This window comes from Bubalus bubalis, chromosome 18, assembly GCF_019923935.1.
Source record: "Bubalus bubalis isolate 160015118507 breed Murrah chromosome 18, NDDB_SH_1, whole genome shotgun sequence".
NCBI lineage: Eukaryota > Metazoa > Chordata > Mammalia > Artiodactyla > Bovidae > Bubalus > Bubalus bubalis.
The window spans coordinates 45,332,800-45,357,519 of NC_059174.1; the positions used below are offsets into that span (position 1 = coordinate 45,332,800).

The 24,720-nt window shown below is 42.2% G+C and overlaps 1 protein-coding gene across 3 annotated transcripts; it reads right to left on the minus strand.

The window, feature by feature from the left end:
* Positions 1-2,783: 2,783 nt before the first annotated feature.
* ZNF792 (zinc finger protein 792) lies at positions 2,784-21,446 on the minus strand. 3 transcript variants are annotated; one of them, XM_025269886.3, is made up of 4 exons: positions 21,155-21,446; positions 11,361-11,487; positions 10,508-10,630; positions 2,784-6,417 (listed from the first exon to the last, which is right to left on the minus strand). In XM_025269886.3, the coding sequence occupies exons 2-4, from the start codon at positions 11,392-11,394 to the stop codon at positions 4,961-4,963; spliced, it is 1,614 nt and encodes a 537-aa protein (XP_025125671.1). In that variant the 5' UTR covers positions 11,395-11,487; positions 21,155-21,446; the 3' UTR covers positions 2,784-4,960. The 3 variants fall into 3 exon arrangements, with proteins under 3 accessions (XP_025125671.1, XP_006065336.1, XP_006065337.1); XM_006065274.4 differs by lacking the exon at positions 21,155-21,446 and adding an exon at positions 20,436-20,839; XM_006065275.4 differs by lacking the exons at positions 10,508-10,630; positions 21,155-21,446 and adding an exon at positions 20,436-20,843.
* Between the last annotated feature and the right edge of the window lie 3,274 nt (positions 21,447-24,720).

Sequence of the window (24,720 nt, forward strand, 5' to 3'; positions counted from 1 at the left end):
TATTGGTGAATTTTACTGAGCATTTAAGGAAAAGTTAACACCAATCCTTGTCAAAATTTTCCAAAAGCTTGAAAGAGAACACTAATTCATTTGTCTTGATAGCAAAGCCAGAAAACGATACTAGAACAAAAGTACAGACCAATATTTCTTATGAACACTGATTCAAATATCCTTAACAAAATACTAGCAGACAGAATTCAGGAACATACTAAAAGGACTAAACACCATGTTCAAGTGGGATTTATCCATGGAATGCAAGGTTCATTCAACATATGAAAATCATCTCACATCACATTAACAAGATAAAGGGGGAAAACATGATCATCTACTTGCCACAGAAAAAGTATTTGACAAAATTCAACAATATTTCACAATAAAAACACTCAACAAGTTAGGAATAGAAGAAAACTACCTCAACATAATAAAAGATATATATGTGAAACCCACAGCTAACATCATACTCGACAGTGAAGAACTAACAGCTTTTCAAACAGGAATAAGGAAAGAATGCCCACTGTCACCACTTCTTTTCAACATAGTATTGGAAGTTCTAGCCAGAGCAATCTGGCCAGAAAAAGAGATAAAAGGCATCCAAACTGGAGAGGAATAAGTAAAATTATCTTTGTTTACAGATGAAATAATCTTAAATCTAGAAAACCCTCAAGACTCCACAAAATTACTGTTAGAGTAAATTAAGTCAACAAAATAGGGTACAAAACCAATGCTGAAAACTCAGTTACATTTCTGTATACTAACAATGAGTAGAAAATGATGAAAACAGGTGTTTGTTTCTTTTTTTTTACAAGAGCATCAATAAGAATGAAACACTTAGGAATTAGCCAAGGAGGTAAAAACTTTACTATATAAAACATCATTGGAAAAAAAATTAAAGACATAAATAAATAGAAACATCCCATGTTCAGGCTTCCTAGGTGGCGCTAGTGGTAAAGAACCTGCCTAGCAATGCAGGAAACATAAGAGATGTGGATTCAATCCCTGGGTCAAGATCCCCTGGAGGAGGGCATGGCAACACACTCCAGTATTCTTGTCTGGAGAATCCCGTGGACAGAAGAGTCTGGTGGGCTACAGTCCACGGGGTTGTCGAGTCAGACACGACTGAAACAACTTAGCAGCCACACATAACCCATGTTCGTGGATTGGATGACTGATTGTTGTTAAGATGTTGATTCTACCCAATGCAATCTAAAGATTTCATGAATCCCAGTCAAAAACCCAGTAACCTTTTTTTTTTTTTTTTTTTGGAAAACAAAAATCTATACAAAAATTCATATGGATTCTCAAGGGACACAGCTAAAACATTCTTGATAAAGGATATCAAAGGACTTCCCAGTGGTTTAAAATCGCCTGCCAATGCAGGGAACACAGATTCCTGTTCCTGGTCCAGGAAGATCACACATGCCTCAGAGCAACTAACCCCCTGCACCACAACTACTGAGCCTGCACTCTGGAACCCACAAGCTGCACTACTGAAGCCCATGCACCCTAGAGCCCATGCTCCACAACAAGTGAAACCACTGCAATGAGAATCCCACGCAACAAAACCAGAGCACCCACTCGCCACAACTAGAGAAAACCCAGGTGTACCAATGAAAACCCAGCACTGCCAATTAGGAAAAAAAAAAGGTTTTTTAAAGAAAAAGAATATCAATATTGGAAGACTCAACATTTTCCAATTTTAAAACTTACTGTAATACAAAACCACATTAATGAAAATACTGAGTTATTGGTGTAAAGATAAAAGTACAGATTAATGGAATAGAATAGAATCCAGAAATAAGCCCTCCAATATATGGTCAAATAATTTTTGACAAGATCAACCAATGGGAAAACTTGAATATCCACCTGCAAAACAATGAAGCTGGACCCTTACCTAACACCTTACACAAAAATTAACTCAAAGTTGATCAAAGACCTGAATGTAAGTAAGACCCAAAACTATAAAACTCTTGGAAGGAAACATGGGGCAAAAGTTTCATAACATTGAATTTGGCAATGATTTCCTGGATATGACACCAAAGGCATAGGCAACAACAAAAGGACAAACTGAATTTCATGAGAATTAAAAACTTTTGTGCATTAAAGGACACTATCAACTGAGTAATAAGGTAACCCACAGAATGGGAGAAATTATATGCAAATCACACATCTAATAAATTAATAGCCAGCATATATAGAGCCCTCCTAAAATTCAATAACAACAAAACACAAACAACCCTATTCAAAAAGAGGAAAGGACTTGAAATGACATTTTTCTAAAGAAGATATACAAATGACCAAGAAACACATGACTCATTAACAGAAATACAAATCAAAATGACAATGAGATACCACCTCATTCTCATCAGGCTAGATATTATTTAAAAAGAAAAAAGTGTCAGTAGAGATGTGCAAAAATTAGAACCCTTGTTGAAAATGTAAAATGGTATAGACACTGTGGGAAACATTATGGAGATTCCTCAAAAAATTAAAAATATAATTACTATATGATCCAGTAATTCCACTTTCAGGTATATACCCAAAAGAATAGAAAGCAGGTTTCAAAGAGATATTTGTACACCCATGTTCATAACAGCATTAGTTGCAATAACTAAAAGGTGGAAACAAGTATCTATTAAAGGATGAATGAATAAACAAAATATGACATATACATACAATGGTATATTATTCAGTTTAAAAGGAAAGTAATTCTGACACATGCTATAACATGGATGAACCTTGAAGACATTATGCTAAGTGAAATAATCCAGTCACAAAAAGACAAATAATATATAGCTCCATTTATATGAGGTAACCAGAGTAGTCAAATTCCATTACAGAAAGTTAGATATTGGTTTTTAGGGGCTTGGGGAATGGGTGGGGGGATAAGAAGTTATTGTTTAATGAATATAGTTTCAGTTTTACAAAATTAAAAGAATTCTGGAGATGAATAGTAGTGATAGTTGCACAATGTGACTATACTTGATACCATTAAACTGTATACCTAACAATGCTTAAGATTTTATCAGATATTTTTAATTAAAAAACCAAAAGTTAAGGTATTCATTCATCAGAGAAGTGTATGTGTGTGTGTGAATACTCAGTCATGTACAATTCTTTGCGACCCCATGGATGGCAGGCTGCCAAGCTCCACTATCCATGTAATTTTCCAGGCAAGAATACTGGAGTGGGTTGCTTTTTCCTACTTAGGGGATCTTCCTGACCCTGGGATCAAACCCACATCTCTTGCATTGCAGGTGGATTCTTTACCAATTCTGCCACCTGGGAACTTCCCAGGAGAGGATTACTCAGCAGTAAAAGGAATGAACTCTTCATATTCACAGAATGGATGATTCTCAAGATGATTATGCTGTATGAAAGAAAACAGACCAAAAACAGAGTATAGATACTTTATGTTTCCAATTGTACAAAATTCTAGGAAAGGCAAGCAAATTCACAGTGAATAAAAGGTAAATCAGTGGTTTCCTTGGGATGTAGCTAATAGTTCTCTGGGGAAAACAAGGATGGATTGTCAAGGGGCACGAGGTAGCCATGTGGGTGATGGATGGGTTCATTATTATGGTTGTGGTGTTCGTTTCCTGAGTGTACACATATATTAAAACTTATCAAAGTGTACACATTAAATATGTACAGCCAATTATTGCATAGAAATTATATCTCAACAAAGCATTAAAAGAAATTGTTGCAAGTAAAAATCTGCTCTCCCACTCATTTTAGAAAATGTAAGATTTGGCACCCCCATATTCCCTCTCTCCTCATGTGTTGGCACCAAAATGGTTGGCTGTGTTGCAAATGCCTCCTCCCTGGGTTACAAGATATACCTTCTCTTAGTCCCTATTTCTCTGCCAACACAACACTGGTTTTGACATGAATAATGCAGACAGCCTGCAATAATCCACAAAACCTTTAGCTGATTTCCTCTGCCAGGGGCCTTAGTCATAGAACAGAGGTCTGGAGGTCCTGAGAATTTCTGCAAGTCCTGAATCCTGCATAGTTACATTTAAGGGAACATTTGTGGATGCAATTTTATAACAGATACATTCCCTCTAATCTGCCAATTGGACCCAGTAAGTCTTACAGTAGGTGACTTATACTGGATTTTAGACATCAAAGGCATATGACTCCTTGGCAGAGGCCAGGTAAACAATGTCTACTAGACAGTGCTAAGGAATAGAAACCATCCTCAGGAAAAAAAAGGGGGGGCTGCCTAAATCAGGCTGCTTCCAGATACACTGGCAGTTGCACAACCTTCCCTTCCTCAAGGTAATCTCTGATCTACAAAAAGTCATGCCCTTCAGGTCACAACATTAGGCTGACCAAGCCCTATAATCTTCCCTAGGAGATCTCAGGTAGCAACACAAATGAGGCCAACTCTGGACTGAGAACTGTTCTCTGCCATCCCACTCTTCACTGAGGCAATAAATCTGAAGACTTGTTTGGTTTGCAAGACCTTCATCCTGTTCTCAACCCACTCCACACAGTTGTCAGAATACAGGAGATTAAAGGTGATTTTATCAATAAGGCCCTTATCACCCAAACCAGAGCAATGTAAAGTCAAGGATGGATAATGTGGAAGCTGGATGAATCCATCATGAGCATCATACAAGATCAACAATGTCCTTGGAAAAGGGAAACCTCTGCAAGCTGCCAGTAGGACCCAGATCAGGTCTTCATGGCGAAGATGGGTCATGATCACAGCTAAAGCAGTCACAGCAGAAGGGAAGACATCTTCCTATGGCCTCAGGCTACCCACAATTCCCTCTCAAAAGAGGAAACAGAGGCCTGTCTTCTCTGAGAACAGGAAGTGGCTGGCACACACTCTGGAGACCTGCCAGTGGGTAGAGCTGAGATGACTTCTTCCACAGATACTAGCAATGACAAAAACTCTGACAAAATTTGGGATCAAAAAATGTACCCTTCCTCCAGAAAGCTTCCAATTTATTTAGCATCCATTGGGAATCTCTCCAGCATAGATATTTGGATGAACAAGGTTTAACTTCTGGCTGACAGCTCCTTCATAAAGACCACTCTCAGAGTTCATCTCTAGGAAGTGCTGTTGTACTGAAGAAGGAGGGTGAACATCCTCTGTGCTCTTTTCTCTAGTGTGAATTTTCTGATGCTGGATGAGAGTAGACCTTTGGCTGAAGGCTTTTCCACATTCATTGCATTTATATGTCTTATCTGGTTTGTGAACTTTCCGATGCTGTCTCAGATTAGAACTTCGTCTGAAGGTTTTCCCACATTCACTGCACTCATAAGGCCTTTCACCAGTGTGGACTCGCTGATGATTCATGAGGTCAGAGCTCCGGCGGAAGGCTTTCCCACATACGCTGCATCTGTACGGTCGTTCACCTGTATGAACTATCTGATGTTGAACAAGTCCATCAAAGCGGCTAAAGAATTTCCCACATTCATTGCACTTGTAAGGTTTTTCTCCAGTGTGAACTCTCCAGTGTTTAATTAGGCTGGAGTTGCAGTTGAAGGATTTTCCACACTCACTGCACTCATGAGCACTTTTACCAGTATGAATCCTCTTATGATGAATAAGGTTCGAGCGCTGCCTGAAGAACTTCCCACACTCACTGCATTCATAAGGCTTTTCTCCAGTGTGAACCCTCTTATGTTGAATAAGATTAGAACTTCGACTAAAGAATTTGCCACACTCGCTGCACACGTGAGGGCTTTCACCAGTGTGAACTCTCTGATGTTTGATGAGACTGGAGTGCTGGCTGAAGAATTTCCCACATTCGCCACATTCATAAGGCTTTCCTCGATTATGATCTCTCTGGTGTTGAAAGAGGCCAGCAGCACAGCTGAAGAATATCCCACATTTATTGCACTCATAAGACCTTTCTCCAGTGTGGGTTCTCTGCTGAACAAGTGAAAGTTTGTCACTGAGAGCATTCTCAAATTCACTGTTCTTCTTATGGAGTTGCACAGTGGGAAAATCCACCACACTTTCAGAGCTCTGCTCTGGCTGCCCCACACTGGTAGTGACCTGATGCTGGAGAAAACCACTTCTGGCTACAAAGGCCTTCCCATCCTCCCTGAATGTGAAAGATTTCTTTGACGTGTCATATCTGAAGTTTTTCACAAGCAAGGCCCTGCCTTCATTCCTTCCAACAGACTTGTGCACATTCTGCTGCATCTGTGGCTGGTAAAAGTGGGCGTTGAACTTCAACTCTTTCCTATGTGCCTCATGCACGTGTGGTTTCTGCTTGGAATGTGTAGCCCTATGTTTAGCCAGATATAGAATGTCTTTCAAGTGGAGGCCACACAGGTTACAGGGGTAGCCCTTCTGGGTGGATAAAATTGCCTTGGAGTTCATGTTCTGTGACACTTCTACCGAAACACTGAGCTCAGCAGGTGATTCCTCGCTCTCTGTTCCACAGTAAAAATCTGAAAGTAGAGAAATGCTGGTGATATTCATGTTAATTTTCATGGAAGGAAACAATCCAATCACAAATGCAAGTCTGACCCAGGAATGAGTCCATGGGACTGTTGGCAAGATGAGAGGCCTAAGGTCAAAATGAGGAATGGGCTTCCCAGCAGTCCTGGGCTGGTAAGCTCATGAAATAACGGAGGCCATACCAGAAGCCCGAGGTCAGGGACGGCGGCCAAGAAGAGCAACCCCACGTCCAAGGAGCAGTGGCTACACGGGTGCAAGAGTGCCTAGAGGAGCTACTCCACGTTCAAGGTCAGGAGGGGCAGCAGTGAGGAGATACCCTTCATCCAACGTAAGGAGCAGCGGCTGCACATTGCTGGAGCAGCCGTGAAGAGATACACCACGTCTAAGGTAAGAGAAATCAGAGGGCAGACACACTGAAACCATAATCACAGAAAACTAGTCAATCTAATCACACTAGGACAACAGCCTTGTCTAACTCAATGAAACTAAGCCATGCCGCGTGGGGCCACCCAAGATGAGCGGGTCATGGTGGAGAGGTCTCACAGAATGTGGTCCACTGGAGAAGGGAATAGCAAAGCACTTCACTATTCTTGCCTTGAGAACCCCATGAACAGTGCGGAAAGGCAAAATGATATGATACTGAAAGAGGAACTCCCCAGGTCAGTAGGTGCCCAATATGCTACTGGAGATCAGTGGAGAAATAACTCCAGAAAGAATGAAGGGATGGAGCCAAAGCAAACACAATACCCAGTTGTGGATGGGACTGGTGATAGAAGCAATGTCCGATGCTGTAAAGAGCAATATTGCATAGGAACCTGGAATGTCAGGTCCATGAATCAAGGCAAATTGCAAGTGGTCAAACAGGAGATGGCAAGAGTGAACGTCGACATTCTAGGCATCAGCGAACTAAAATGGACTGGAATGGGTAAATTTAACTCAGATGACCATTGTATCTACTACTGTGGGCAGGAATCCCTCAGAAGAAATGGAGTGGCCATCATGGTCAACAAAAGAGTCCAAAATGCAGTACTTGGATGCAATCTCAAAAACAAAAGAATGATCTCTGTTCGTTTCCAAGGCAAACCTTTCAATATCACAGTAATCCAAGCCTATGTCCCAACCAGGAACGCTGAAGAAGCTGAAGTTGAACGGTTCTATGAAGACCTACAAGACCTATGAGAACTAACACCCAAAAAAGATGTCCTTTTCATTATAGGGGACTGGAATGCAAAAGTAGGAAGTCAAGAAACACCTGGAGTAACAGGAAGATTTGGCCTTGGAATACGGAATGAAGCAGGGCAAAGGCTAATAGAGTTTTGCCAAGAGAACGCACTGGTCATAGCAAACACCCTCTTCCAACAACACAAGAGAAGATGCTACACATGAACATCACCAGATGGTCAACACCAAAATCAGATTGATTGTATTCTTTGCAGCCAAAGATGGAGAAGTCAACAAAAACAAGACCAGGAGCTGACTGTGGCTCAGATCATGAGCTCCTTATTGCCAAATTCAGACTTAAATTGAAGAAAGTAGGGAAAACCACTAGACCATTCAGGTATGACCTAAATGAAATCCCTTATGATTTTACAGTGGAAGTGAGAAATAGATTTAAGGGACTAGATCTGATAGATAGAGTGCCTTAAGAACTATGGACGGAGGTTCGTGACATTGTAGAGGAGACAGGGATCAAGACCATCTCCGTGGAAAAGAAATGCAAAAAAGCAAAATGCCTGTCTGGGGAGGCCTTACAAATAGCTGTGAAAAGAAGAGAAGTGAAAAGCAAAGGAGAAAAGGAAAGATATAAGCATCTGAATTCAGAGTTCCAAAGAATAGCAAGAAGAGATAAGAAAGCCTTCCTCAGCTATCAATGCAAAGAAATAGAGGAAAACAACAGAATGGGAAAGACTAGAGATCTCTTCAAGAATATTAGAGATACCAAGGGAACATTTCATGCAAAGATTGGCTCGATAAAGGACAGAAATAGTAGGGACCTAACAGAAGCAGAAGATATTAAGAAGAGGTGGCAAGAATACACAGAAGAACTATACAAAAAAGATCTTCATGACCCAGATAATCACGATGGTGTGATCACTCACCTAAAGCCAGACATCCTGGAATGTGAAGTCAAGTGGGCCTTAGAAAGCATCACTACGAACAAAGCTAGTGGAGGTGACGGAAGTCCAGTTGAGCTATTTCAAACCCTGAAAGATGATGCTGTGAAAGTGCTGCACTCAGTATGCCAGCAAATTTGGAAAACTCAGTGGCCACAGGACTGGAAAAGGTCAGTTTTCATTCCAATCCCAAAGAAAGGCAATGACAAAGAATGCTCAAACTACTGCACAATTGCACTTATCTCATACGCTAGTGAAGTAATGCTCAAAATTCTCCAAGCCAGGCTTCAGCAATACATGAACTGTGAACTTCCAGATATTCAAGCTGGTTTTAGAAAAGGCAGAGGAACCAGAGACCAAATTGCCAACATCTGCTGGATCATCGAAAAAGCAAGAGAGTTCCAGAAGATCATCTATTTCTGCTTTATTGACTATGCCAAAGCCTTTGTGTGGATCACAATAAACTGTGGAAAATTCTGAAACAGATGGGAATACCAGACCACCTGACCTGCCTCTTGAGAAACCTATAAACAGGTCAGGAAGCAACAGTTAGAACTGGACATGGAACAACAGACTGGTTCCAAATAGGAAAAGGAGTACGTCAAGGCTGTATATTGTCTCCCTGCTTATTTAACTTCTATGCAGAGTACATCATGAGAAACGCTGGGCTGGAAGAAGCACAAGCTGGAATCAAGATTGCCGGGAGAAATATCAATAACTTCAGATATGCAGATGACACCACCCTTATGGCAGAAAGTGAAGAGGAACTAAAAAGCCTCTTGATGAAAGTGAAAGAGGAGAGTGAAAAAGTTGGCTTAAAGCTCAACATTCAGAAAACGAAGATCATGGCGTCTAGTCCCATCACTTCATGGGAAATAGGTGGGGAAACAGTGGAAACAGTGTCAGACTTTATTTTGGGGGGCTCCAAAATCACTGCAGATGGTGACTGCAGCCATGAAATTAAAAGACGCTTACTGCTTGGATGGAAAGTTATGACCAACCTAGATAGCATATTGAAAAGCAGAGACATTACTTTGCCAACAAAGGTCCGTCTAGTCAAGGCTATGGTTTTTCCAGTGGTCATGTATGGACGTGAGATTTGGACTGTGAAGAAAGCTGAGCGCCAAAGAATTGATGCTTTTGAACTGTGGTGTTGGAGAAGATTCTTGAGAGTCCCTTGGACTGCAAGAAGATGCAACCAGTCCATTCTAAAGGAGATCAGCCCTGGGTATTCTTTGAAAGGAATGATGCTAAAGCTGAAACTCCAGTACTTTGGCCACCTCATGCGAAGAGTTGACTCATTGGAAAAGACTCTGATGCTGGGAGGGATTGGGGGCAGGAGGAGAAGGGGACGACAGAGGATGAGATGGCTGGATGGCATCACCAACTCGATGGACGTGAGTCTGAGTGAACTCCGGGAGTTGGTGATGGACAGGGAGGCCTGGCGTGCTGCAATTCATGGGGTCACAAAGCGTCAGACACAACTGAGCGACTGAACTGAACTGAACTGATACCAGGAGCCAGGACACAAAGATGGGCACAGTGTCAGATGGAAAAGCAGGTCTTCAGCTCTGTTCTCAACAAAGGCTTTTCTTGGGGGCTCCAGCTGCTGATAACCTGTGTGGGCTGTGCAGAAGGGTATGTCCAGATCTGGGAAAACCTGATTACAACTGGTTGACTGATGTTCAAGGACTATCATAGGAAATGTGCACATCTCATAACACATGAAGTGCAAGCCCATGCTTAAGAGTGCTGCAGAGGGAGCTGTGGAAACAGTGAGGGGCACAGACAGAGGCCCCAGTCAGAGAAGAAATGACCGGTGGTCAACATACCAAAAATAGGAAAGGCAAGGTAGAAAAGATATAAGCCCATTGGCTTGGCACCAAAAGAATGATGAACACAAGAAAAGTGGCAGGTATGATTTGAAGACAGTAATGATGTCACATGCTCCCCCACCCACACTTACCTGAGCCAGGCCCTCTATACACCCCTCTTGCCATGGCTGAAGTCATGTCCACTTGGTCAGGCACCCAGGGCTCTGCCCCCATCTCCAGCTGAGCAACTATGTGAGACCTGAAAGATGCAAGTCCTAGGGGGAAGATGGGGCAGGTAAGGGACCAGCACTTTGCCCAGGTGAATTATCCCACAATAGAACACAGGAAAGGAAACATAATTACAAAAGGAACACACAAGGGAGATCTGGCAGGAACATCCCAGTGGTCATGGCAAACAGTGACCACATAAGTGCCTAAAGTTCCTGGCAGTCAGGCCTTAGGCAATGTTAGCTAAAGCAAAGGAGCCAAACAGAACTGTCAGAGATCTGAACAATCACCCAGGAGATCAGTGGCTGAGTCAGACAGTATTTGCTGGGCTGACTGCAAGACTCCTCCTTCTAGGACCCTTCCCCACCAGGCTTTGAGACAGTAGGTGTTGAGGTTGCTTGGGGAAAGCATGGGACCCTGCACACAGCTCAGCTCAGCTCTGGATCCACAGCACATACATCTGAAGAGGTGAGAGGACTTCCCTGGTGGTCCAGTGGTTAAGAATCTACTTCCCAATGCAGGGGACTTGGGTTCAATTCTTGGTCGGGGAACTAAGAACACACATGCTGCACACCACAACTAGAGAAACCCACTCACTGCAAATAGAGAAGCCTGCACATTTCAACGAAGACCCATCATAGCCCAAAAAACAAAGGCAGTGGGGAGGGGAGGAAGCAATGCCCACAGCCCAGCTGTGAGAAGGAAAGAACCACCTCTTGGGAAAAGGGAATGGGCGGAGATGAACTCAGGACACTTGGGTGGGTGTAAAAGCCTTACCAAGGGAGGCGATCAGTGCAAAGTTCTCCAGCATCACATCACAGTACAGGAGTCTCTGAGCCTCATCAAGGAGTCCCCACTCCTCCGGGGAGAAGTAAATGGTCACGTCCTCAAAGGTCACACAGCCCTGCCATGATGATGGGGACAGTTCATTCCATGATCAGCTTCTTTCCACAGGACTCCCTCTCTGTTCACTGTTCACCCTCCTCCCCAGCTCCCCAACACAGAGGAGATCTCAAACCCTGGTTCCACACCTTCTATGACTGCTGTGTCAGCCCACAGCAATACCCACAGGCAAGTAGGCAGAGAGATACCAGCTGAGCTCTAGGTCTGAAATGCAGCGCCCCTAATAATTACCCTAAGGCATATGATAATAGACAAAGATACTCCAAAACTCCTAGGAGAAAGCATATTTTCTTTTTCTGTCTCTTCAAGTTATAAACCTTATCATGTTTTTTGAATGTAAACACAGCCCACTGAGCCTGAGCCTGGATTAGCTCAATCAGTAAAACTTGAAATTGAAAAGAGAGAGAGAGAGAGACTTTTTAAAACACCAACTGCTAAAAAGCCTCTCTTGCTGAAACTCTAAGTCACAGCCTCCTTAAAATTGTTTGCCAAGGGCAAATACATCTCTTATTTGTCTTCTCCTCAAAAGACAAAATCCGAGCAAATAATCTAACTTATTCCAACTGTTACTTATAAACTAGCAAATTTTATGTTTCCCCGGTGGTGCAGTGGTAAAGAATTCACCTGCCAATGCAGGAGACTCAAGATTCTCTTGGGTTTGATCCCTGGATGGAGAAGATCCCCTGGAGTAAGAAATGGTAACCCTTTTCAGTATCCTTGCCTGGAAAATTCCATGGACAGAGGAACCTGGCAGGCCCCAGTCCATGGAGTTGCAAAGAGTCAGACATGACTAATAGACTGAGCACACATGCGTAAGTCTTACGTTGTACTTGATTCATGATTGAAGTTTTAAAATGAGAACTATGAGTTCTCTGGTTGTGTCTGTCTGTAAGTCCATATGTGTATGCTACCTCTGATGGCACTGCCAAAATTAATTTGTAAAAGACCTTTATTTAATTGGCTTATAAAAATAAGCACTTATATAAAAATTCTCAAATATGTAATAAAAAACAAATAAATATCTTTCAAGTTCATATATTTAGGATAATCTTTAGTAAATAAGAGCTACTTTTAAACTTGCTGGTTAAATTAATACAGGAATATCTCAGATTTAACATTAAATATAATGTAGATTAAACAACTTGTTCTACCTGGGTTTATTAGTCAAATGGGCTCATTGTCTCTGTTGCAAAGTTTGTCACCAAACAAACTTAGAATAATGATTATTTTAAAGTCTTATGAAATTTTTATGCATAATCTAAGTATGATTGTTAAAAACAAATAAATTAGGGAATTCCCTGGCGACCCAGTCATTAGGATTTGTTGCCATGGCCCAGGCCAATTCTTGATCAGGGAACTAAGATCCTATAAACCATGCAACTTGACAGGAAAAATAAATATATAAAATAGATGTAAATGTGATCAGTTTTTAGGTAGATTTTTAAACAATAATTGCGTTACAGTATGTCCACTTAAGTAACTCCATAAATCCATTTGGTAAGTTATACCCTATGTTTTGCTATGTTAAATTAAATGATGGGAATTTGTTGGATGCCTAGATCATTTCCAAGTAAGATAAAGTACTGAAACATTAATTGCTAAAGTATAAGTTTATATGTACTTTTGGCCTCTCATTACAGAGAGATTAAGTATGTTTGGCTCTGGTGAATATATCTTGCGCTTTATTGAAAGACTGTACTATGAAATAGCATATGTTTCTAGAGATTATACAATGTACTTATAAATTTGCCAAGCCACAAAATGTTAATAAAGTTTACAACTGTTTACTTCTTTATTTTCACTAAAAAATTAAGATTTCAAAGGATTGAGGATTCCAATTAAATATGTGGTTAAAGCTGCCAGATACAATAATAGAAATAGAATGTGTTTGGGGAAGAGAAAAAATAAGGTGTGGAGGTGTTTTTGTTAAGGAAAATGAAAGTAATTTTGTCCTAAAGCTAGTTTCTTCCAAATGGGAAAGAAAACAGGGATAAACTAAAATGAAATTCTGTAGGATTGTGCATAAAGGAGTCTTTAGAAAGGAATTTTATATGTGGTCATGACTGAATAAGATTGGAATGGATTTAGTTACGTAAATAAGTTTTAATATCAAAGTAAAACAGTAAAAATTGGAATTTGGTTTTCTATTAAAAGAACAAAGTTTTGTTTTCCTGTTGGTCTGCTCTTGATAATAAGAGATTATGAAAGGCTTTTCTTTACCTTTAAATAATATACTTAGGAAAATACCAAAGATCTTCTGTCTTGTCAAAATAATTACTATGTTCTGTTGTCTTTATCAGTTCTTTGATTCATTGAGTAAATCTATTGCTATTAAAAGAGCTAAATTTTGCTCAGAACTACATAACCATCTATATTTGCCGAAGGTTTTAATTGTTAGTTTCATTGAATGGATAACGAAGCATTGCTGTGAAGATCTATTTGACAAAGTCCAATTTTTAAAAATATTTTTGACAAACTTCCCTCAAATCAAATTGTAAATGAAATCTTTTTGGTTTAGGACTTTGAGAGATGAGATAGTTTGGGGGCCCTCTAAAATACCTCAAAGATTTATTCTTTCTCCTTATAAAAAGATATTAAACTAATCAGCTATATTTGATATGTTAAATTATGTGGAAAATGTTATCATCTTCTTTATGTTGTGTCTATATAGGTATGTGTTCTAAGTGTTCCAGAAATTAGGTGAAATTCCTGAAGTCATATATGTCCTGGCATAAAATGTTATCTGTCATCAAGATGGAGGCTCAGACTAAAGGAATTGAACCCAAGTATCAGAGAAATGCCCTAACTGACCTTCAAGTGAAGGCAGAAGCAACAGAATTTATAAAGACTGTGACACATGTGAACAAAATTCATTCTGCTTCTGCAAAAATCCTGACCCCTTCTTGCCAGACTTTTGCCCTCCTGATATCCTTGTACCAAGGCAACAGTATGCTACTGAATAGGAGAAATTAAAATAGGTAAACAGTAGTTGCAAACTAAACAAACAGTCAGAGCTATGGGAAAACCAAGATGGCTACTTAGTTCTCCCCAGCTCCCTGGCAAATCTCATTTTCTCCCCCTGCATTCCTTCACTCACCATCATGCATTTAAGGTGCATTTAAATAGACATTGGCAGGGAGAATTCTATAAAACTGAAAAAACACCCTATCAGTGATGTCTGACCTTTCAGGTCCATAACCCTGGGAAAAACTATTTTTGCCCCAGGTGCCTCAGACCTCTTCTCTCTGGACTCTTTGAGCACCTGCAGCTGGATATCATTCAACTGCCACTAAGTATGGTTTATCAGAATGTTCTTATTATTACATGTATGCTTTCCAGATGGGTTGAAGCCTTCCCTTGCCACAAGACTGATGACACCACAGGGGCAAAGAAACAATTTTTTATAATGTATTTTCTATTTGGGGTATAACTTACATAATCTCCAGTGATCAAGGCACCCACCTCACTGGGCAAATCATTCAAGCCTTAACAAAAATCTCACAAACTCCTTGGAATATCACTGTTACCCTCACGCTTAATCATCAGGCAAAGTCAACAGAACTAATGGAAGAACTGGACACAAAGCGGAACAAAAATTAATTACACAGAATTGAATGAACTAATGAATATGATTATAGTTTTTATGACTTTTTGTTTAAAATACAATATTACTTTTTTTTTAATCTTTTGTTTTCCAAATGCAAGGAATTCTTTTAAAAAGATTTACAGCAGTTTGGTGAATCGTACTTCTTGGTAGCTCAGCTGGTGAAGAATCCACCTGCAGTGCAGGAGATCCTGGTTCTATTCCTGGGTCAGAAAGTTCCCCTGGAGAACGGATAGGCTACCCACTCCAGTATTCTTGGGCTTCCCTAGTGGCTCAGATGGTGAAGAATCCTCCTGCAATGAGGGAGATCTGGGTTCCTCCCTGGGTTGGGAAGATCCCCTGGAGAAGGAAATGGCAACCCACTCCAGTATTTTTGCCAGAAGAATACCCATAGAAAGAGGAGCCTGGCTGGCTATAGTCCACAGGGTTGCAAAGAGTCGGACACGAGACTAAGTGACTAAACATGGCACAGCATACCTTTGTAAGCAAAAATGAATCATTTTTTTCTCCCCACCTGATTGCTCCAGAATTCAGAAACTCTCATGAGTATTCTTATTTTCTTAACAATATAATTACATTTGGAAAAGTTCAACAAGACTCTGTTCTCCTTAAAATAGAACACAATTAGAAATATTGGTTATCTTATCAAGGCCTTTGACTGGAAAGTCATATTTGAGAAATACACACAGACTCAGATACGATCAAACAATTTGAAAGAACTTGACTTTATTTCATTATTTTCCTTTTTAGCTGCACCATAGCTTGCAGGATCTTAGTTCCCTGACCAGGGATTAAACCCTGGTTCTAAATTGAACCCTTGTATGTATGATTTTAGCATTGTTAAGTTTCATTGAGGTTTTGTTGTTTACTTGAAATCTGGACTAGATCCTGAAGTGTTCTAATTTCATCCAATATCTGGCTATAACTCGTTAATGTTTCCAATTTTCTCCTACCCTTTTGACTTGGAATAATTGAGAACTAAAACTGCCCTTTTCCTGATGCCTTGAAAATTGAAGCTAGACAACTTGATAGAAATTTCAGAGAAATTGCCACAACAGCTCATATTTAAACAATCTTCATGCTTGCTGCTGTATGAGCCACTTAGAAAGTATTCTTGAACACCTGGTGACATCAGAGACATTTCAAACTTCAAAAGATGCTTCGACCCTGACATCTAGAAATCTTAACTGCATCCTGATGTCAGAAACTGGTTTATAATTGGCTCCAAACACTAACACTTTGTTTTCTTTTGTTTTCCTAGAAATGTCTAGAAATCTTAACTGCATCCTGATGTCAGAAACTGGTTTATAATTGGCTCCAAACACTAACACTTTGTTTTCTTTTGTTTTCCTAGAAATGTCTCATTACCTGATCGCTTTTACCATAGGCCTAGCTTCTGGACCCATCTGCATCACTGCCTCCTAAAATGAGGTATAATTGTTTTCCTGAACTGACCTCTTCTCAGAACTAACAATCTGCTTCAATGAACTGGTGCTCAGACGCTCAGTCGTGTCCAGCTCTTTGTGATCCCATGGGCTGTAGCCTGCCAGTCTCCTCTGTCAATGGAATTCTCAAGGCAAGAATACTGGTGTGGAGTGCCCTTTTCTACTCCAGTGGCTCTTCCCCACCCAGCAACTGAACCCACCTCTCTTATGTCTCCTACATTAGCAGGCGGATTCTTTAACATTAGCACCACCTGGGAAGCCCTCAGTAAGCTGGAGAACTCCTCTTACCTGTTCTCTTTCCACAGAGGAAGTTCCAGAGAGGGAACTACTGGGGCCTAGAGTGCTGCTGCTAAACTGCTAAGTCACTTCAGTCATGTCCAACTCTTTACGACCCCATGGACTGCAGCCTACCAGGCTCCTCCGTCCATGGGATTTTCCAGGCAAGAGTACTGGAATGGGTTGCCATTGCCTTCTCTAGGGGTCTAGCATAGGCCTCCCCAAAATGTGCCTCAATGGCCTATTGATTATTTTGAATTAAAATTACTGAAGAAACAGCCAACACAAGAGGGATACTGTGACCCACATTTCTGTCTCCCTGAAAACAGAAAATAAATTTCTATGTAAAAAGTGCACTCCCTGGAGGTCCAACGGTTAAGACTCTGCACTTCCACTGCAGGGGGCGCAGGTTTGACCCCTGGTCAGGGAACTAAGATCCCACATGTCACACATGGCCAAAAAGTAAAATAAATAAATAAATAAATACATAAAATAAACCGGGCCAAGATATTAAAAAAAAAAAAAGAAAACTATTTACAAGTGCAACCCCTGTATCTGGAGGTAAAGCACACCTTTATTGCCAAAGGGAGGGAATTTGGACCAAGAAACCTATATAAGTAAACCTTGTTACTTCTTTAATTTACTACCTGAAGCCCAAACTTTGTTTAGATTCTTCATAATTGGGCACCCAAAATCTAAGTTCCTTTGTCCAGTTGATTACTCACAAAGGTATTGTTTGTCTAATAAGTAAAAGATGCTGACTTTGGCCACTTTTTAGGTCCCATTTCTGACTTCACTTACATTAAAATGTATTTTTCTCCTGTTAATGTGCCTTATGCTAATTATTTTTATTAGTGCATCCACAAGAACTCAAACAAGAGGTAGAGAGAGAAATTTTCTCCTCCCTGACAGCCTCCAGAGAATTCTAGGCAAATACAACTACAATCCTAACCTGCCCCAGACCTTCTATGACTCCCACTGCCAAGGGCAACATCCACCCTTGAGATGAAGGCCTTCCGACCTGGCCATGATCCTAGCTTCAATCCAAGCTACCCGGGACTACAGCAGACCCCCTCGCTTCTCTGTATGGCACATTCTATCCCTTCACCAATCACTTATTCAAAGCCAACCTCTCTGGTCCTCCTGACCCCACCCACCAGGGTCTAATAGCGCTCCCAGCTTGCCCCATTTGCCCCTTGGTTCTCCAGTCTGACTGAAAATCCCATGGTTCCCTCAAGGGTCCACAAAGGCCTGGTGAGAATGCAGATGGCCAAATGAGCACCAGCTCAGGCCTCACTGAAAAGCTACTTCCATCATCATCAAGCCTCAGACCTCCTTTCATATCTACACCCCCAGGAAAATTTGGCCAGCTGCCAGACACACTTATCCCTACACACAGACCCCCTCTCCCCACCCAGCTACTACCACAAAACACTAACTCTCCCTCATCTGTCTCTATGATGCCAAACAAGCCAGCCAACGTACCGAAGCAAGATGCCCAGTTCTCAGGCTCCACTTTCCTCCCTCCTTCCCCCTAAGGTCACTGCCACCCTCCAAATCAGACATACAGTTACACCCTTGTCCACACACCAGATGCCGCCACTTTGGATGTTTTTGTTTTTGTTTTGTCACACAGGTTTTGCCAATGGTTCAGCAGTAAAGAATTAGCCTACAATGCTGGAGACACAGGAGATGTGGGTTCAGTCTCTAGGTTGGGAAGAGCCCCTGGAGGAGGAAATGGCAACCCACTCCAGTATTCTCGTCTGGAAAAAATCCCCTGGACAGAGGAGTCTGGCGGGCTATGGTCCATGGGGGTCGCAAAAGAATCAGACATGACTGAGTAACTAAGCACTCAGTGCAGCTTGTGAGATCTTAGTTCCCGGACCAGGGATCAAACCCATGCCCCCTGCAGTGAAAGCCTGGAATCCTAACCACTGAACTTCTAGGGAAGTCCCTGGTGTTTCTCACTGTGAAAATAAAGACCAACCAAACAAGAAGAGCTAAAGGCTATCTATTCTGAGTTTGTTATAGAAAGGGAGTTAGCCACTTAAGTTTTGATTTTTTTTTTTAAATTCATGTGTGTTCCCCTTATTTTTAAATATTTTTGTTAAAAATAATTTTATTGATATATAGTTGCTTTACAATGTTTAGTTTCTACCATACAACAAAATAAATCAGCTATATGTATACATATATCCCCTCTTATTTGGATTTCCTTTCCATTTAGGTCGCTACAGAGCACTGAGTAGAGTTCCCAGTGCTATACAGTAGATTCTCATTAGTTATCAATTTTATACATAGTATCAATAGTGCATATGTGTCAATCCCCATCTCCCAACCACCTATGTTGGCAGAGACTCAAAGGCAGGCAGAGGAATGGGAAAGCTTTATAAGTGGGGAAAAAAAAAAAAAATGGAAGGCTTCAGGTAAGCCCTGTTGGCCTGCGAAAGCTGTAGGCAAACTAACTAGAAGCAGAGCATCCTAGGTGACCAGTTAGAGGTGCATATTTGGCTATTTCTGGTTGGTCTTAAGTTGCAACAAAAACGAGAGCAGTTGTCAGTTATTAAGTCCTGGTTATTTGAGGCCAACTGTTATAGACATTATTAACTCCCTGGATTGTCACTAGAGATAGCAATCTAGGTTCCTGCAAGTCTAACTTACAGCAGAATGGCTTCCTGGGTTGTTTATTGTAGATAAGGGGGTTTGTTTCCTGGCCAGGTTGCTGCAGGTTGTGGGTCAGAGTTCTATTTTATGTATAGTCTGCCAATGTCCCTTTATATATTCAGCGTCTCTTAACCTAAACTAAGCCTCCCCCAAACACCATAACTGTGTGTCTAGCTGCTCAAGCTTCAACTCCACTCAGGGGTCCCTGGAACATCAGAATATGACCCAAATGTAACTTCTGCTATTTCCAGTGAAAATTCTCCTACAAACAAGTTCCCTTCTCAGTTGACGGTTCATCCATCCTTCCAGCTGCTAACACCAAATCCATCGAATCGCTGCTTTTCTTTCTCAGTTTCCACCTCAGAAAATCTGGTCAGCCTCACTTAGAAGACCTACCTAGAATCCATTCGCTTCTTCTACCTGCAATCACCTGCCCTCCTCACCTGGCCAGCAGTATTGCAGCAGCTACTGGTTGCTCTCCCCACCTTCACCCTCAGCCCACAGTCAGTTTTCCACTTGGCATCCAGGTGACCCTGTTAGGATGTAAATCACATCACCTTCCTCCTCTGTGGCTTCTGTGGCTCCCAACACTCTCAGAATAGACACCAGGCATCTCAGCCGGCCATTCCAGGCTGACTTCAGCCCACCTGCTCTCTGAACACTCCCAGCTCCATCCTGTACTTGCACACCGCTGGTTCCTATTGCCTAGGAAACCGTTTCCCACCTCATCCACTAGAGTTCAGAAATGGGACCCGCTCTCTATGACCCCTGCCCTGGATTTAGGACCCGAGGCTGCAAGTGACCACTTGCTCCCTCTCAAACCCTCAGGACCCCATACTCAAAAGCAGAGAGATGAAAAAGACGTCAAGTTGTAGAGCAATGCCCATCTTTGATCCCCCGGCTGCGAGTACGTGAGGATGAAGGGCTGAGCGGCTGCGGGCCTGAAGCCCCTCCACTCACCTGCGCCGTGTCCATCAGCGCCGCCGCCATCGCAGCCCCTGGACGCAGGAGCCCTCAGAGGCGGGTGACCGAGGCGTGTGTCGCGGGCTCAGCGTAGCGACACGGCGCCTGGCCCCGGGCGAGGTGGGACTTCAGTCTCCTCCGGGTCAAGTGCGCCCAGAGTCGGATGCCGCGGAGAGCTCGCGGCGCGGCGGGACCCTGGCGGACACCGCGTTCCAGGGGGTCACTGATAGTTCAAAGGCGCAGAGGAGGGTAATAGCCTCCCTGTCCTTCCCCCTCCCGTTCCCGAAAACCGCCTGGGAAGCGGTACCCGCCCAGCCCCACCCCAGTCCCGGACCCACGGCTCGGGACGCACCGACCCAGCCCGGGGAAACGACTAGCTGGGCAGAAACGCAGGAAGTTCCGGCCCCCACCTCCCCGACCGGAAGAAACGACACTCTCTCGGGCTGTCATTGGCCCAGCGCCAGCCGGTGACGCACCGGCATAGCCTCCTGGACAGTGTTTTCTGTCCTGCTTCCGGCAGGGTGGGTCAGGGGCCGCAGGGAGGAGCGGGAGGGAGGTGGGCTGGGGAGGAGAGCGGACCTTACGCTAGTCGTTGACATTGGCCGGGAGGCACCGCGAGCTTTTCCTCCTTAAGGGGCGGTCTCCAGACCTCTGGGACTGCCTGGGGCCAAGTGCCGCCTGCCCTCAGAAGTCTGTAATATGATACCCACACTTACCTGTGTGGGTGTAGGCTGGTCTCTTGATCCTGCAGGCTCCCCGGGACCTAGATTCACTTTAAATAATGAAGATAATATCTAATATACGGGTTCTTTGTGTACTTATGTTAGGGGAAGCACACTGATTGAAACCGCCCACCCTGGCCAGGCACCATAGTAACCATTTGCATGAGTTGTTTTAGGACAGGAGATCTTGATAAGGAATACGGAACTAATAAGCCACCACCAACCGGAAGAGTTCGGTAAAGGTATAAAGGAGACACCTCGTGTCCGTCCACTTCCCAGAATCCCTCTCACTAGCATCCATCTTGGCTGAGCGATGCGTGCGCCACCAGGAAAGACTGAATTAGAATGATTGGCCAAAGACCACCCGGAGACTAATCCCATCACCATAAAACGCGAGACTGCGAGCAGTTCTCCTGGGTTCCCTTACCCTGCTGCTCGCCACCTGGGTGCCCTTTCCCAATAAAATCTCTTGCTTTGTCAGCACGTGTGTCTCCTTGGACAATTCATTTCCAAGTGTTAGACAAGAGCCCAGTTTCGGGCCCTGGAAGGGGTCCCCCTAACTACAACACTAATATTTAAAGTTGCTTCAATTCAGTGCTTCTCAAAATGGTAACGTCAGTATCACCTAGGAATTCATTAAAAATGCCAAGTTCTCAGTCAGCAATCTATACCTTGATTTCTAGTCTTTCCCATTCTATTGTTTTCCTGTATTTCTTTGCATTGTTCACTAAAGAAGGCTTTCTTCTCTCTCCTTGCCATTCTCTGGAACTCTGCATTCAGTTGGATATATCTTTCCCTTTCTGCATTGCCTTTCCTTTCTCTTTCTTTTCTCAGCTATTTGTAAAGTCCCCTCAGACAACCATTTTGCCTTGTTGCATTTCTTTTTCTTGGGGATGGTTTTGGTCGCCTCGTCCTGTACAATGTTATGAACCTCTCCATATTTCTTCAGGCACTCTATCTACCAGATCTAATCCCTTGAATATGCCTGTCACCTCCATTATATAATCATAAGGGACTCGATCTAGGTCATACCTGAATGACCTTAAATCCTTCAATTTAAGCCTGAATTTTGCAATAAGGAGCTGATAATCTGAGCCACAGTCAGCTCCAGGTCTTGTTTTTGCTGACTATATAATTCTTTGCTGCAAAGAATATAATCATTCTGATTTTGGTATTGACTATCTGGTGATGTCCATATGTAAAGTCGTCTCTTGTGATATTGGAAGAGGATGTTTGCTATGATCAGTGTGTTCTCTTGGCAAAATTCTGTTTGACTTTGCCTTCCTTCATTTTGTACCCCAAAGTGAAACTTGCTTGTTATTCCAGGTGTCTCTAGACTTCCTAGGTTTGCATTCCAATCCACTATCATGAAAAGGACATCTTTTTTTGGTGTTAATTCTAGAAGGTGTTGTAGGTCTTCATAGAACCATTCAACTTCAGCTTCTTTGGCATTAATGATGGGGCATAGACTTGGATTACTATGATGTTGAATGGTTTGCCTTGGAAATGAACCAAAATCATTCCGTCATTTTTGAGATTGCACCCAGGTACTGCATTTTAGACTCTTTTGTTGATTATGAAGTCTACTCCATTTCTTCTAAGGGATTCTTGCCCTGAGTAGTAGATATATGGTCATCTGAATTAAATTCGTCCATTTCCATCCATTTTAGTTCACTGATTCCTAAAATACCAGTGTTCACTCTTGCAACCTCCTGCTTGACCATGATCAATTTACCTTGATTCCTGGACTTAACATTCCAGGTTCCTATGCAATATTGTTCTTTACAGCATTGGACTTTACTTTCACCACCAGACACATCCACAACTGAGAAGAGATTAAGAAGTGGTAGCAAGAATACACAGAGGAAATATACAAAAAAAAAAAAGTCTTAATTACCTGGATAACCATGATGGTGTGGTCACTCAACACAGAGCCAGATGTCCTAGAGTGTGAAGTCAAGTGGGCCCTAGAAAGCATTACTGTAGACAAAGATAATAGAGGTGATAGAATTCCAGCTGAGCTGTTTCAAATCCTAAAAGATGATGCTATCAAAGTGCTGCACTCACTATGTCAGCAAATTTTAAAAACTCAGCAGTGGCCACAATACTGGAAAAGTCAGTTCTCATTTCAATCCCAAAGAAAGGCAATGCCAAAGAATGTCCAAACTACCATATAATTGCACTCATTTCACATGTTAGCAAAGGTATACTAAAAATCTTTCAAACTAGGCTTCAGCAGTACATGAACTAAGAATTTCCAGATGTCCAAGCTGGATTTAGAAAAGGCAGAGGAACAAGAAATCAAAATGCCAACATCCACTAGATCATGGAAAAGGCAAGGGAATGCCAGAAAACATCTACTTCTGCTTCATTGACTATGCTAAAGCCTTTGTGTGGATCCCAACAAACGAAAATTTTTAAAGAAATGGGAATACTAGACCACCTTACTGGTCTCCTGAGAAACCAGCATGCAGGTCAAGAAGCAACAGTTGGAACTGGACATGGAACATGAACCAATATTGAGAAAGGAGCTCATCAAGGCTGTATATTATCACCCTACTTATTTAACTTATATTCAGAGTACATCATACAAAATGCCAGGCTGGATGGATCCCAACCTGGAATCAAGATTGCCAGGAGAAATATCAATAATCTCAGATATGCAGATGATACCACCCTAATGGCAGAAAATAAAGAGGAACTAAAGAGCCTCTTGTTGAGGGTAAAAGAGGAGACTGAAAAAGCTGGCTTAAAACTCAACATTCAAAAAACTAAGATTATGGCATCTGGTCCTATCACTTTATAGCAAATAGATGGGGGAAAAGTGGAAACAGTGACAGATTTTATATTCTTGGGCTCCAAAATCACTGCAAATGGTGACTGCAGCCTTGAAATTAAAAGACGCTTGCTCCTTGGAAGAAAAGCTATGCCAAACCTAGACAGCATATTAAAAACAGACATCACTTTGCCAACAAAGGTCCATGAAGTTGAAGCTTTGTTTTTCCAGTAGTCATGTATGGATGTGAGAGTTGGACCATAAAGAAGGCTGAGCACTGAAGAACTGATACTTTTGAATTGTGGTGTGGAGAAGATTCCTGAGAGTCCCTTGGACAGCAAGATCAAACCAGTCAATCCTAAAGGAAATCAACCCTGAATATTTATTGGAAGGACTGATGTTGAAGCTGAAGCTCCAATACTTTGGCCACCTGATGCGAAGAGCCAACTCATTAGAAAAGACCCTGATGCTGGGAAAGATTGAGAGCAGGAGGAAAAGGGGGTGACAGAAGATGAGATGGTTGGATGGCATCACCGACTCAATGGACATGAGTTTGAGCAAACTTGTGGAGATAGTGAAGGACAGGGAATCCTGGAATGCTGCAGTCCGTGGGGTCACAAAGTGTCAAACATGACTTAGCGACTGAGCAACAACATTGTGACAGTTCCAAGACTGACTGTAAAAGATCAAAAAGTGGGTGGTGGCCCAATTCCTGGATATCTTTACCCCTTCTCCCAGAAAGGATTATTTCCAGAGAGGTGGAATAATCTTCTCACTCATTCAA